The 14,226-nt window shown below is 44.7% G+C and overlaps 1 protein-coding gene across 1 annotated transcript in view; it reads right to left on the reverse strand.

Annotated features, from left to right (window-relative positions):
* Positions 1 to 14,226, reverse strand: part of LOC137321076 (A disintegrin and metalloproteinase with thrombospondin motifs 19-like) — a 464,190-nt gene that overhangs the window by 270,254 nt on the left and 179,710 nt on the right. The window contains exon 9 of the mRNA XM_067983256.1: positions 11,850 to 11,990. Coding sequence (XP_067839357.1) covers positions 11,850 to 11,990 — 141 coding nt within the window. The remainder of the gene's footprint in view (positions 1 to 11,849; positions 11,991 to 14,226) is intronic.

Raw genomic sequence — 14,226 nt, forward strand, 5'->3', positions numbered from 1 at the left:
CTTGCACCAAGGTCCCTAGTGCATCAGCAGAGAACCTAGGTGCACACACTCTCGCAGGCCTGGTACCAACTCAGATCAGCAGATTGATGAGATCTGGCGTGCAGATTGGAGGATGTGGGATTGTGCAATGTGGATGGGATGGCAGTGGATGTGAGTGCCACCTCCATGACCCCCAGGACACCCCTCCAATTTAGGAAGAAATTTAATGAACGGTAGCAAAGGTAATAGGTGGTCCAAATAAATGTCATTAGTGCTTTGTCAACCCTCAATGGGATAGCATCACTCCCTGCCTCAGTGCTAGGTTGCAGTCCTAAAGTCCTATTTCCCTCTCACATGTAACACTAGAATATATCGTCCCTCACAGTCTGCCATGCGTTCTGACCCTTTTTTGCCTCTGCTCCCATGTCCTTACTCCCTTCCAGCTGCTATTATCCCCCTCCAGTCTATGAATACTCACAGTGTGCAAGCAGTAAGCTTCCGAGCCTCTTACAGCCAATTCACACTTCTTGCAGAAGAAGACTGTCTGTAATATAAGAGAATCGCTGGCTATAGGAGGCAACCCCTCGCCCCTGGGATACAAGTTCTAACCTGTCAAGAAGAAGAGCTGCTGACACTCCTGGAGTCATTGTCTAACCAAGCTGTGGGTGATGGAGAAACGAGAGTCCCTGCCCCCACAGTCATTTTGTGCTGACAATCAATGTCCCTTCTCCATTCTGTAGCAGAAGAATAGACAGCTCTCATGCATGCATTCTCTTGACACTCCTGATTGCGCTGCTGTGAATTTCCTGCACACCTGAACACCTTTTGTACCTCTTCTTCATCTTCAGAACCCACGAACCGGGAAACAGCAGAAGAAAATGAGAAGGAAGAAGTACCAGGCGCCTCTACTTCTGGCAAAGCACCCACCAACTCACCCACTCTGTCACTCATCCTCTCCCACCACTCACCAGCCTGCAGAAATCCAGTTAGGGGTGAAGAGACAGTATAGATGGGGATTTGACATTAGGTGATGCAATGAACACAAGGAAGCCAGAGGAGGAAATAATGGTAGTGGAGGCTAACATTGCAGAGTGGAGGTTCAGGAGCCACTATGGCTCTAAAACCCATGGACTCAGATCTCGGTTGTACTGCCTTGAAAAGAAGATTGCTGGCTGAGCATCACACATACATGCAGAAACTCAGAAGTTGTGCAGCAGGTGGTCAGGATAGTGGTGGAGTCCAACATCATTCTATAAAGCACCATCAGGGAGGGATTCTCATCGATGCAGTGCACACTGGAGCAAATGGCAGCTCCAGAAGCACTGCATTCATCCCCCGCCCCCCCACCCTCTGCTGAGACCTCCAGCCCAATCAATGCCTCCGTGGAGGCACTTTCTGCTGGTTTTCAGATCATAGGGGCCAAGTGGAAAGATCAATGGCAACCAGTTTCCAAGATCTTCAGGCATCATTTTAAAGGGCTTTCAGCATCTCTGGTACACAGCTTCTCTGGGCTTTCAGTTCTGCCATTAAATCTTCACACCTGCAGATCAGTAAGCACCCAATCATAGTCCAGTGGAATAGTAGGAGTGCAGTCCAATGAGGTTTTTCCTTCAGGCCAGCAGCATGAGCAAATGCTTCAGCAGTCCTACCACTTCACTTGAAGCAGCAAGAATGCAGAACTAGATTGTCCAGGAAGCCATAGCAGATATGCAGCTTTCCGGGACCATCCCTGGACTCATCAGCCCTTAGAATAAGGCCCCCTAAGTCCCGTGGGACACACTTTAGTGTGGCACATCCATCGACTTCTCACTCTCCTGGCCCTCTGGTAGCACTTTGAAGGAACAACATAACAGGCCAGAACAGGCACAAGAGAGAAGTGTGTTGCAGATACATATTAGACTATTTTGATGATGTAGCAATAAATGACTTGAAGCATTGTTGGTCTGCTGGCAGAGTGCTGGGTCTGTTTCTGTTTTTGGTACTTGCCCATATGAAGAAAATTGAGCAGTGAGGATGTTTTAATAGAACAAGGAGTAATCTTTGGAAGAGCTAGGAATTTAATTTGCTGACTTTACATGTGTTTTAATTTATAGATGGTGTGAATTTTTATGTGTATAGCTGCAGCTGAGCATAAATGTACAAGTTGAACAGCAACAGGAGGACTTCTCAGTCCTATTGATGGCACTGCTTATTGAAAATGATTGTAAAAATTGACTGAATTTAAAAGTGATGAACTCTAATAATAAAACATGATGAATTATTCCCTTATAATGCTGAATGTCTGACTTAATATACTGTCGTGACCAACCTCATAAATTAACAAATAATTTTTTCCCCACAATAAGGCCATCATTTTTCTCAGTGATCACGCCCGAAATTGGGTGGGATTGATGCAGAGAATTAAGGAAAATGCAGATGGTGAGGCCTACCACTCGACCTACATTTCCCTCCTGCCACCCCCGCCCTAACCTCAACTGGCCTCTCCTTCCCCACCGCCCCATGTAAATGGTAGCCGAGGGGAAGAAGTCCGGGTCCCCAGCAGATTTCCCCCTCGTCCGCCTGTGTTACTGCCACTTCTTGGGGCCACCACAGGGAACTTGGCGACAGGCCCCGGAAAGCAGCAATAATGGTTCTGAGATCCTCCCAGGGAGGGAGGGGGCCTTGTTGCAAAATACTGCTTCATCGGAACACCGTTGCCTAAATAATCCTAGCCTAGATATCTTTCAGCTTTCAAATAAAAAAGTGTCTGAAATCAACTAGCTTTTCCGAGTTTTTTAGCTTGGCATGCCTGCAGTTTACGCATATTGGAAATAAATCATCTGCCATTGGCTTGCCCACTTACATATTTTGTGTAATGCATTTCAAGCTCCTGAACTGCCCTCCTTGGATTCAGCTGCCCCTCCTGATTTAGTATTTAGTAGAATTCCTGACTTTATGATGGAGAAAGTTCATTGAAGATTGTGCTGAGGATGTTGCCCTAAGGAACTCCTACAGCGATTCCTGGGGCTGTGATGATTGGCCTCCAACAATCATGATCATCTCGCTTTGCGTGGTATGAATCCAGCCACTGGAAGGTTTTTCCCTTGATCCCCATTGACCTCAGTTTTACTTGGGCTCTTTCGTGCCACACTCGGTTGAATCCTGCCTTAATGTTGAAGGCAGTTATTCTCATCTTTTTTTTATTCGTTCACGGGATGTGGGCATCGCTGGCGAGGCCAGCATTTATTGCCCATCCCTAATTGCCCTTGAGAAGGTGGTGGTGAGCCGCCTTCTTGAACCGCTGCAGTTCGTGTGGTGACGGTTCTCCCACAGTGCTGTTAGGAAGGGAGTTCCAGGATTTTGACCCAGCGACAATGAAGGAACGGCAATATATTTCCAAGTCGGGATGGTGTGTGACTTGGAGGGGAACGTGCAGGTGGTGTTGTTCCTATGTGCCTGCTGCTCTTGTTCTTCTAGGTGGTAGAGGTCGCGGGTTTGGGAGGTGCTGTCGAAGAAGCCTTGGCGAGTTGCTGCAGTGCCTGGGGCTGAGATGATTGGCCTCCAACAACCACTACCATCTTCCTTTGCGCTAGGTATGACTCCAGCCACTGGAGAGTTTTCCCCCTGATTCCCATTGACTTCAATTTTACTAGGGCTCCTTGGTGCCACACTCGGTCAAATGCTGCATTGATGTCAAGGGCAGTTACTCTCACCTCACCTCTGGAATTCAGCTCTTTTGTCCATGTTTGGACCAAGGCTGTAATTAGGTCTGGAGCCAAGTGGCCCAAACTGAGCATCGGTGAGCAGGTTATTGGTGAGTAAGTGCCGCTTGATAGCACTGTCGACGACACCTTCCATCACTTTGCTGATGATTGAGAGTAGACTGATGGGGCGGTAATTGGCCGGATTGGATTTGTCCTGCTTTTTGTGGACAGGACATACCTGGGCAATTTTCCACATTGTCGGGTAGATGCCAGTGTTGTAGCTGTACTGGAACAGCTTGGCTAGAGGCGCAGCTAGTTCTGGAGCACAAGTCTTCAGCACTACAGCTGGGATGTTGTCAGGGCCCATAGCCTTTGCTGTATCCAGTGCACTCAGCCGTTTCTTGATATCACGTGGAGTGAATCGAATTGGCTGAAGACTGGCTTCCGTGATGGTGGGGATATCGGGAGGAGGCCGAGATGGATCATCCACTCGACACTTTTGGCTGAAGATGGTTGCAAACGCTTCAGCCTTGTCTTTTGCACTCACGTGCTGGACTCCGCCATCATTGAGAATGGGGATGTTTGCAGAGCCTCCTCCTCCAGTTAGTTGTTTAATTGTCCGCCACCATTCACGACTGGATGTGGCAGGACTGCAGAGCTTTGATCTGATCCGTTGGTTGTGGAATCGCTTAGCTCTGTCTATAGCATGTTGCTTCCGCTGTTTACCTTGCATGTAGTCCTGAGTTGTAGCTTCACCAGGTTGGCACCTCATTTTTAGGTACGCCTGGTGCTGCTCCTGGCATGCTCTTCTACACTCCTCATTGAACCAGGGTTGATCCCCTGGCTTGTTGGTAATGGTAGAGTGAGGAATATGCCGGGCCATGAGGTTACAGATTGTGCTGGAATACAATTCTGCTGCTGCTGATGGCCCACAGCGCCTCATGGATGCCCAGTTTTGAGCTGCTAGATCTGTTCTGAATCTATCCCATTTAGCATGGTGGTAGTGCCACACAACACGATGGATGGTGTCCTCAGTGCGAAGACGGGACTTCATCTCCACGAGGACTGTGCGGTGGTCACTCCTACCAATACTGTCATGGACAGATGCATTTGCGACAGGTAGATTGGTAGATTGGTGAGGACGAGGTCAAGTAAGTTTTTCCCTCGTGTTGGTTCGCTCACCACCTGCCGCAGGCCCAGTCTAGCAGCTACGTCCTTCAGGACTCGGCCAGCTCGGTCAGTAGTGGTGCTACCGCGCCACTCTTGGTGATGGACATTGAAGTCCCCCACCCAGAGTACATTTTGTGCCCTTGCTACCCTCAGTGCTTCCTCCAAGTGGTGCTCAACATGGAGGAGGACTGATTCATCAGCTGAGGGAGGACGGTAGGTGGTAATCAGCAGGAGGTTTCCTTGCCCATGTTTGACCTGATGCTATGAGATTTCATGGGGTCCAGAGTCAATGTTGAGGACTCCCAGGGCCACTCCCTCCTGACTGTATATCACTGTACCGCCACCTCTGATGGGTCTGTCCTGCCAATGGGACAGGGCATACTCAGGGATGGTGATGGAAGAGTCTGGGACGTTAGCTGAAAGGTATGATTCTGTGAGTATGGCTATGTCAGGCTGTTGCTTGACTAGTCTGTGGGACAGCTCTCCCAATTTTGGCACAAGTCCCCAGATGTTAGTAAGGAGGACCTTGCAGGGTCGACTGGGCTTGGTTTGCCGTTGTCGTGTCCGGTGCCTAGTGGTCCGATGCCGGGTGGTCCGTCCGGTTTTATTCTTTCCTCTGGCATTCAGCTCGTGTCCATACCTGGTTCAAGGCTGCAATGAGTATTGGACCTGAGTGGTTCAGGCGGAACTTAAATTAAGTGTCAGCAAGTTATTGGTGAGTAGGTGTCACATGATGGCACTGTTGATGACTCCTTCCAACACTTTGCTGATGATTGTGGGGAGGCTGATAGGGTGATAATTGACTGGGTTGGATTTTGTGGAAAGCACTTACCTAAGCAATCTTCCACATTGTCAGAGTACGGCATCTACCTGAAAACCGTCTGCCGGTTTTGGTCCTGCTACCGTCCCATTTTTAGGTGCAAACAAGATGGTAGCGACCCGAAAATGGCCCCAGTGAAGATAAGCACAGAGCTGTGCTCTGTTGTTCATTTTAAAAGTTAGGTTTCTGTATATTTGCTGATCTCTGGAGTCAATTAATTTCATAGAAGGAGTGTAACTATTACAAGATGAGAAATACTCTGAATAAATGCAAAAAGATATCTAGGCTAGGATTATTCAGGCAACAGTGTTCCGATGAAGCGAGACTTTTGCAACAAGGCCCTCTCCCTCCCTGGGAGGATCTCAGGACCATTATCGCTGCTCTCTGGGGCCTGTCGCTAAGTTCCCTGTAGTGGCCCCAAGGAGTGGCAGTAACACAAGTGGACGAGAGGTATATCCACTGGGGACCCGGACCTCTTCCCCTCGGCCACCGTTTACATGGGGCCATGGGGAAAGTGAGGCCAGTTGCGGTTAGGGTGGGGGTGGCAGGAGGGAAATGTAGGTCGAATGGTTGGCCTCACCGTCTGCATTTTCCTTCTCTCTGAAGAGCATAATTATGAAGGATTGTTTTGCAGACAAACTACATTGGCTACGTTAAAACATTAATTTGCATCAGCAACAACAATAACTTGCATTTATATCGCGCTTTTAACATAGTAAAACTTCCCAAGACACTTCACACGAGCGATATCAAACAAAATTTGACACTGAGCCATTTAAGGAGATATTAGGACAGGTAATCAAAAGTTGGTCAAAGAGATAGGTTTTATGGAGCGTCTTAAAGGAGGAGAGAGGTGGAGAGGTTTAGCGAGGGAATTCCAGAGCTTAGGGCTTAGGCAGCTGAAGGCACAGTTGGTAGCTAGGGAACAGAGTATGTGGTGGGTATCGAAAGCAATTGCAGTCACTCTTCTTTTACAATTCTCTATGTCCAGGTATTTTTTACCCATGCATAGAGCAGTGGTTCAACTGTCCTATAGTTGCATGAAGACCCAAAGTAATTTGATGTATCTTTGACAGGAGGAAATAAGAGATAAACAGATAGCTCCTGTTGGGTATCCTTACTCGCTAAGAGAGCATGTTGGAAATTTGGGTCACAGTGCCCATTATTTTCCAACCTTTGAAATGCTAGGACAATAAGGGAATGATACAACTACAAAAATTTAAAGACAAGGAGACATCTCAGACTGCTTTACAGAGTGGCGTATCAGCGAGTGGACACTTAACTGGGAGGGTGGAAGGAAGGTCAAAGAGAAGGCTCTTCAGATTTCTAACAGTAGGGAGAGAGGTAGTGGGGCAGTAACGTTGAGGGAGAAAGTTCCAGAGGGCGTGGCAAGATGCCTAAAGCAGCAGCCGCCAATAATAGAGGGAAGGGAGTAAGAAACAGTAAAAGCCCAGTGTCGGAGGTGTTAAAGGTGTGTGCAGGGACATAGGGATTGAGAAGAACATGGAGATAGGTAGAGGTCAGGCCATGGAGGGATTCGAGGTGATGATGAGAATCTTAAAGTCAATTTCCTGAGGTACAGGAAGACACAGGAGCTTGTTGAGGACAGGGGTTATGCGGGCCATGACCCTTAGTGTGGATGAGAACGTAGCCCACAGCGTTCTGGTGTTGTTGAAGGTTAAATTTACATGCAACATCCTCCTGATAGAAATGTGCCTCTCTGCACTGTAGCAACAATAATGGTCAAGTAACTGCACTGAAAGTCCATTTGCTTGTAATATAGTTAATTTTGATTAGTGATAAAAAATATTTCTCTGGTAAAATATTGCCACTCATAAAACATAATTTCTTTGATTGTTTTTCTCATGATATTGGTTAATGCAATATGCTAGTGCCAAAGACATTATTAAATCCTTGGAAAACAGGATGAAAGGTACTCAGACGAGTAAATTCAGTGAGATGAGGTTCCTAATATGGAGCCTTGTCAGACGGGAGTGTGGGTCAGAGGTGGGGCTGTAACACTAAGGCCTAATTCTTCAAGCTGCACTTCTGTCTAAGCAAGGTTCGATCCGGAAATGAAACTTCACTGAATTTGCCCTAGAATGCTGTATTTTCAGAATTTGTAAATATTTCACAAGAGGTTCATGCACAGAGCATAAAAAATTATAGATTTTTACAAAAACAGTAGAGGACCCCTGAACTCATTATACATACTGTATGCTTAAGATTGTAGATTCTTTAATTATGATGTGCAAGTTCAAAACTCAAATGCGGAAGAAAGCATCAAATGTAATCATAAATCTTTCCTTAGAAATGTATTTTAACCCTCAGCGGAATTTGCTATAATTAATATGCAGCATAACAAGGGAACCTTATAAAAATGAGGTCACTCAATCATTAGGCAGAAAGTGCTGGCAAAATGGGAAGATCTTTACTTTAGTTATTAAAAACGACTGAAAGCTGCCAAAATCAATATCAACAGTGTTTTGCATTATCTGTTGTTTTCAAGCCAATTTTGCACTTAACACACAAGTTGTTTGAAACTGTTATAGACAGACTATTATGCAGATAAATGAACTGGATAGTAGAGTGTTCTTTCTGGACTAACTAAAAAAATAATAGCTCCAATGTCACTGCAACTTTGGCAGGATGGGACATCTATCCATTCCTGGGGCTGTGGTGCTGACCCTGGCCAATTTCAGGGTTAGGGTCAGCTTTATTTAAATAAGGAGAGCCTGCCTTGTGGGACAATGGGAAATCGCTCCTGCAGGCCTTGGGGAAAGAAGGGCTGCAGCAGAAGAGCTTGGCTGACTGCCTCCAGGACAGTTAAAGACTATTTTTTTTTTGCTGCAACGTGTTGTTTTCTCATTATTAACATATCATTGGAATACTGTCACCCACATGTGGGTGAACGTATTCCACATTCAGCTTCCCTTCTGGAAAATCCTAGCAGTGCTCTGTGGGGAACCAGTGGAATAGATCTTCACCTGATTTTACACTCCTGCCTGCTGGAGTTATACTGGAGAAACCAGAATAACTCTAGCAGAAAATCCGTCCTCTGATGTTTGTTCAACTTCACACTCTTGGTTAGCTGGCTATTTAGCCAGAAACGTAAAGTCGGAAAATGTCCTCTTTAGTACCATAAAGCTCTCCCATTCTATGAGAAAGTATTTGCGGCACAGGCACCAGTGAGCATGGTTAAGACATCTGGACTAACATTCCGGGGTGCTCCCTCGGAGATGTGTCAACAAAGCATAAAATTCATACTTGCCTTATGTACTTAGTAATTGCCAACAAAGTGGTGCTCCAAGTCTGTAAAGTTCGACAGTAAGCATGACTATTTAAGCAAACTCTCTTTTTTGTGAAAATTGTGCTTTTGAATGTGAAGGGTGTCATATGCTTTAACTCCAAACTCAGAGCAGCATCCGCTACTTCACTGGAGGCGACATTACCCTTCCCCATACCAGCCAACCTAATGGCCTCTGAGTGAGGCAGCCAATACAGCGCCAAATTAGGGGCACTTTTTATGCTAAGAATTGGATTGAGACTACAAGCTCATTTCACATAAGACACTTACAGCTAACAGAAAAAGACTTTCATTGTATCGGTCTTTCTGGATTGGAACCAAGTCCCAGAGATGAAAGGACAGCATGCTGACCTACTGTACCATCCACTCCCTACACTGAGCAACATTTTATTTTATTGACAGTACTGCCCTAGAAGACATATAAAGAACTTCATAAAAGAAGTAGCATAATTAAATCATGATCAAAGGAAGGATCATAAGGGAGGTATGACATATTAACCAGGGGGTAGGCCCGAGGCACACTCGATATTGGGCCTCGGGTATCATTTAAATCAGAGCAGTGAGTTGTGGACACTTACTGCCTGCCGGCAAAGGCCGCTGCGTCACTTGCAGGGCTGCCAATGGCCTTCGGTACCACTGTGGAGCCAGGAGGAGCATTCCAGCTTCAGATTCAGCTAAGTATTTTTTTTTAAACTTACCTTTTTGGTAGTGGCCTCCAGAGGTCCCTTTAAGAACTGCTGGTTAGGCCACATGTAGACTTGGTTATCCTGGACGCAGCTGGCCCGGCAGCCCCATTTCAGCAAGGAGTCCTGAAAGAGGCTTAAGGCCCCTATTTGCATTAGGGTTCCCAACTCTCTCGCTTTCGACGGGAGTCTACTGGAATGGGCAATTGGTATCCTGAATGCAGCTGCTGGCGACTTGGGAGAAATGATCCACGTACGCACAGTTCACGACTGCGCAGTACCCTGGCTGCCGTAGCTTGCAGCTAATTTGCATTGTCTGGGCCCTGCTAGCTCCCCTGCTATTCACAGCGCACTGTTTCATTAATGATTGTAACACAAACTGGGGGAGGGAGAGAGAGAGCAATACAAACTGAGGGATGGAAGGAGAGAGAAACACAAACTAGGGGATGGAGGGAGAGAGAAAGACAAACTGGGGAGGGAGGGAGAGAGACACAAACTGGGGAGGGAGGGAGGGAGGGAGAGACGCAAACTGAGGGACAGAGGGAGAAAGAGACACAAACTTGGGTAGGGAGAGAGAAATAATCACAAGCCGGGGAGGGAGGGAGGGAGAGAGAAACAAACTGGGGGAGGAAGAAACACAAACTGGAGGGAAAGAGAGTTCATGTCGGTCTGTGATGTGCATGTTTTATTACAGGAGTCAGGCAACTTTGGTGCTGCTCCCTGAGGACTGTGCCTTGGCTCCCTGAAACTGGGCTTCAGCGGTGGGGTGTGGGAGTCAGTGAATTGAATTAGGTTTGGTTTTGGTTTTATTTATTGTTTTTATAACTTGCTGTGTATTGTAAAAAGTCATAAAAGTGTACGAAAACTTTAGTTAGAAGTTACTTATGTTGATATTTTTATTGAATCAGTGGAATTTACTTGGTGTTTCTCATTACGGTCAATACAGTAGAAACACTACAGATGTAGCTTTGATTTAAATATTATTTATCCTTAAATATTTCTATTCTTTTATGTTCTTTCTTTGATTTATAAATTATGTTATTCACCTCACTATAAAACAAAAAGTCAAATATTTTATTCGGGGCTTGGTGATAGTAAGACACTCAACTAAGGTAGATGCAATAACATTTACAAACAGTGGGCAATGTCACGTGATCGAATGTCATGTGATTAAGCATCACAACAGCAATGTCATGTGATTGAATGCCATGTGATCAAATCTTCATAAATACATCAAAGAGTTGGCAACCCTAATTTGCATATGCAAAGAAGCTAACACCTGTTTTAGTTGTGGGCCCTGGACACCTATAATTCAGCCTTTACCAACATGGTGGGAGGCGTACTTTCGTGCGCGTGCATGCCGCCTGCCATATTGGATGCTTGGGCGCCCGTTTTACACTTGTATCATTTTAAGTCAATAACCTGTTTGCATAATTTTACACTTGTAAAACGGGCATGGTGTCAATGAATTTCTAGATTGTTATGCTACTGATGAATTTGACCAGCATAACCAATTTACAACTTTAACGGGTTCTGTAAGAACTCTTATTACAGCTGGCAGTCGTGCGTTCACTACATATGTACAGACAGCCAGAAAGCATAAATGATCAAATCAATCATATTTAAATGTTGCTGCGGTCCAATTTTACAGCAAATCGCAGAGTTATCAACCTTAAGAGAGAAGATCCTATGCCATATGTGAACGCTATTAAAAACACTGCTGTATCGAAAGTTAACAATGTGATAAATAATTCATTACAGAATGTTTGTTCTAGCAGAATGCAATTATGCAAACAAGTTATTGACTTAAAATGATTAAATGCATAAACATACTCAAAATATACTTAGGGATTTAATTTCCTCTGATGGTATACTGGTTAACACATTTGCATTTTTTTAACAATTACTTCACCCAATAATGTTAAACGGGTTAAAGACTGCTCCAAAATAGCACACAAAGGAATTTTACACAAATCTGTTAATCAGCACACACCAGAGGAAATGAAACCCTCTGGTACCTCTTTAAAGTAAATTCTTATCTTTCTTGTTGAATCTAACAATGGAAATTAGAGGAAAAATTTGGCTGTTAAACTAGTTCTTTATATTAAGTTTATTCAAGGCCTATTGTCTGTTATATTAAATTGCTGCAACAAAACAACAACTATGGGCATAATTTCAGTAGCAATGAAAATCTGGTATGTACATACCTGAGAAATCTTTCCAGATCATCTCTGCTGCACCGGGACCAGGATACATCCCCCAAATTTTGTCCTTTGATCCATTCCCCAGACATGATATGGAGGCCATCTGCACAGGATGGATGATCATTGTCATGATTCATTCCCATACTGAATTTGAAGAAAAGTAAAAAAAAATGCATATTGTTTTACTGACAGATAAAAACAAATTGAAAATACAGCTGAAATATGTCAATAGCAGGCCATTTATTACGCAGGCATACAGATGAAACTGTTATCTGCTTCAAATGTGTCCGATAAGGTCTTAAAAAGTAAAGGTTTACAGATTTTGGGCAAATTTTTTGAACAACTAAAATGTCTCTCTGGATTTCATTTTATTTTTTATTTGGATTGTATTCATGGACAATACTTCAAACGCATTTAAAAAACTGTTTTTATCTTAGTGAAATATCAAGGTGTGCGTACCATTACTAGTGATACTAAAGCAAGGAGGCAGATTAAAACAGCTTACACATATTAAAACAAATGACAATTGTTTTTGTTTAATATTAGAGAACAGATTAAATCATGGAGCAATTGTTGATAGAGAAATTCCTCGCTGTGTGGAAGATTGCATCATTTGTGGTAACAAGAGTTGTGGTTGCTCCACATTTACACTTGGCGCTTTAGAAAATAAGGAAGTATGGAAAGAGGTTTGGCCATATTACCCTTCTAGCTGCTCTTTCCACAGACAATTGATTCAACCCAGTTATTTAATTATCTAACGGAATGCCCTGCAAAATTGCTCTCTGACTTCTGTACAAAAGACAGTTGAGTCGAACGCCACAATATCCACCTATACGAACGTGTCCATTATTCAAATCTGACAGTTATTTTCCACAGATGACCTTCCCATGATAACAGCACAGAAACTACTGTGCCCCATAGAGCACCCATTGGGACGAATAAGTACTTCAGAATTGGATGTGTCTATTTACACCATTGTGTTGCAAATACGCAAATTCCTTATTCTCACCAAAAGGAATGTAAGCAATCTTATAACACCAGGTTATAGTCCAACAGTTTTATTTGAAAATCACAAGCTTTCGGAGCTTACCTCCTCCGTCAGGTGAGTGAGGTTCTAAAATCGCATAGCATATATTAGGCTGGGAGACGGTCACAGCAATCCAAGGTGTCGTTGGTGTTCAGACAGGTTAGCCACGGAAAACATTACATCCCAGCATACTGAATACACAATGGGTCAGAATCCACAGACAAAGAGAGAAAGAGACCCGAAAGGCAGAGAGAGAGAGAATGTCCAGTTGTATTAAAAACAGATAACTTTTTTTTCCGCTGGTGGGGTTACGTGTAGCGTGACATGAACCCAAGATCCCGGTTGAGACCGTCCTCATGGGTGCGGAACTTGGCTATCAATTTCTGCTCGACGATTTTGCGTTGTCGTGTGTCTTGAAGGCCGCCTTGGAGAACGCTTACCCGAAGATCGGTGGCTGAATGTCCTTGACTGCTGAAGTGTTCCCCGACTGGGAGGGAACAATCGCCAGACAGGAGGGTTCCCTCCCAGTCGGGGAACATTTCAGCAGTCACTTCTATCTTTGTCTGTGTAATCTAACCCATTGTGTATTCAGTATACTGGGATGTAATGTTTTCCGTGGCTAACCTGTCTGAACACTAACGACACCTTTGATTGCTGTGACCGTCTCCCAGCCTAATATATGCTCTGCGATTTTAGAACCTCACTCACCTGACGAAGGAGGTAAGCTCCGAAAGCTTGTGATTTTCAAATAAAACTGTTGGACTATAACCTGGTGTTGTAAGATTGCTTACATTTGTCCACCCCAGTCCATCACCGGCATCTCCACATCATCACCAAAAGGAAGAGGGAGAACAATACTCAACCAACACTTGGTCTGGAGTGTGTAATTTGATCCATGTCCGCTGTAGAGTAATTCAAGTTCTCTAGAATGTGTATTTTGATGCAGTCATTGTCAGCCAGGCAACAGAGTTCAGACAAGGCACAGTGCTAACAGTACTGATTTCAGAGAACAGACAGTGCTAGCAATACCGAGTTCACAGAATGCACAGTGCTAACCCTACTGAGTTCAGAGAATGCACAGCACTGACATGATCAAGTTCAGAGAACACACAACGTTGACACTACTGAGTTCAGAGAACTCACAGCACTGACACTACCGATTTCAGAGAATGATCAGCGATGACACTACCAAGTTCAGAGAACGTACAGCACTGACACTACCAAGTTCAGAGAATGCACAGCGCTAACACCATCGAGTTCAAAGAAAGCACAGCACTAACATTATCGAGTTCAGGGAACGCACAGCGCTAACACAACCGAGTTCAGGGAACGCACAGCGCTAACACTACCGAG

This window comes from Heptranchias perlo, chromosome 4 (genome assembly GCF_035084215.1).
Source record: "Heptranchias perlo isolate sHepPer1 chromosome 4, sHepPer1.hap1, whole genome shotgun sequence".
NCBI lineage: Eukaryota > Metazoa > Chordata > Chondrichthyes > Hexanchiformes > Hexanchidae > Heptranchias > Heptranchias perlo.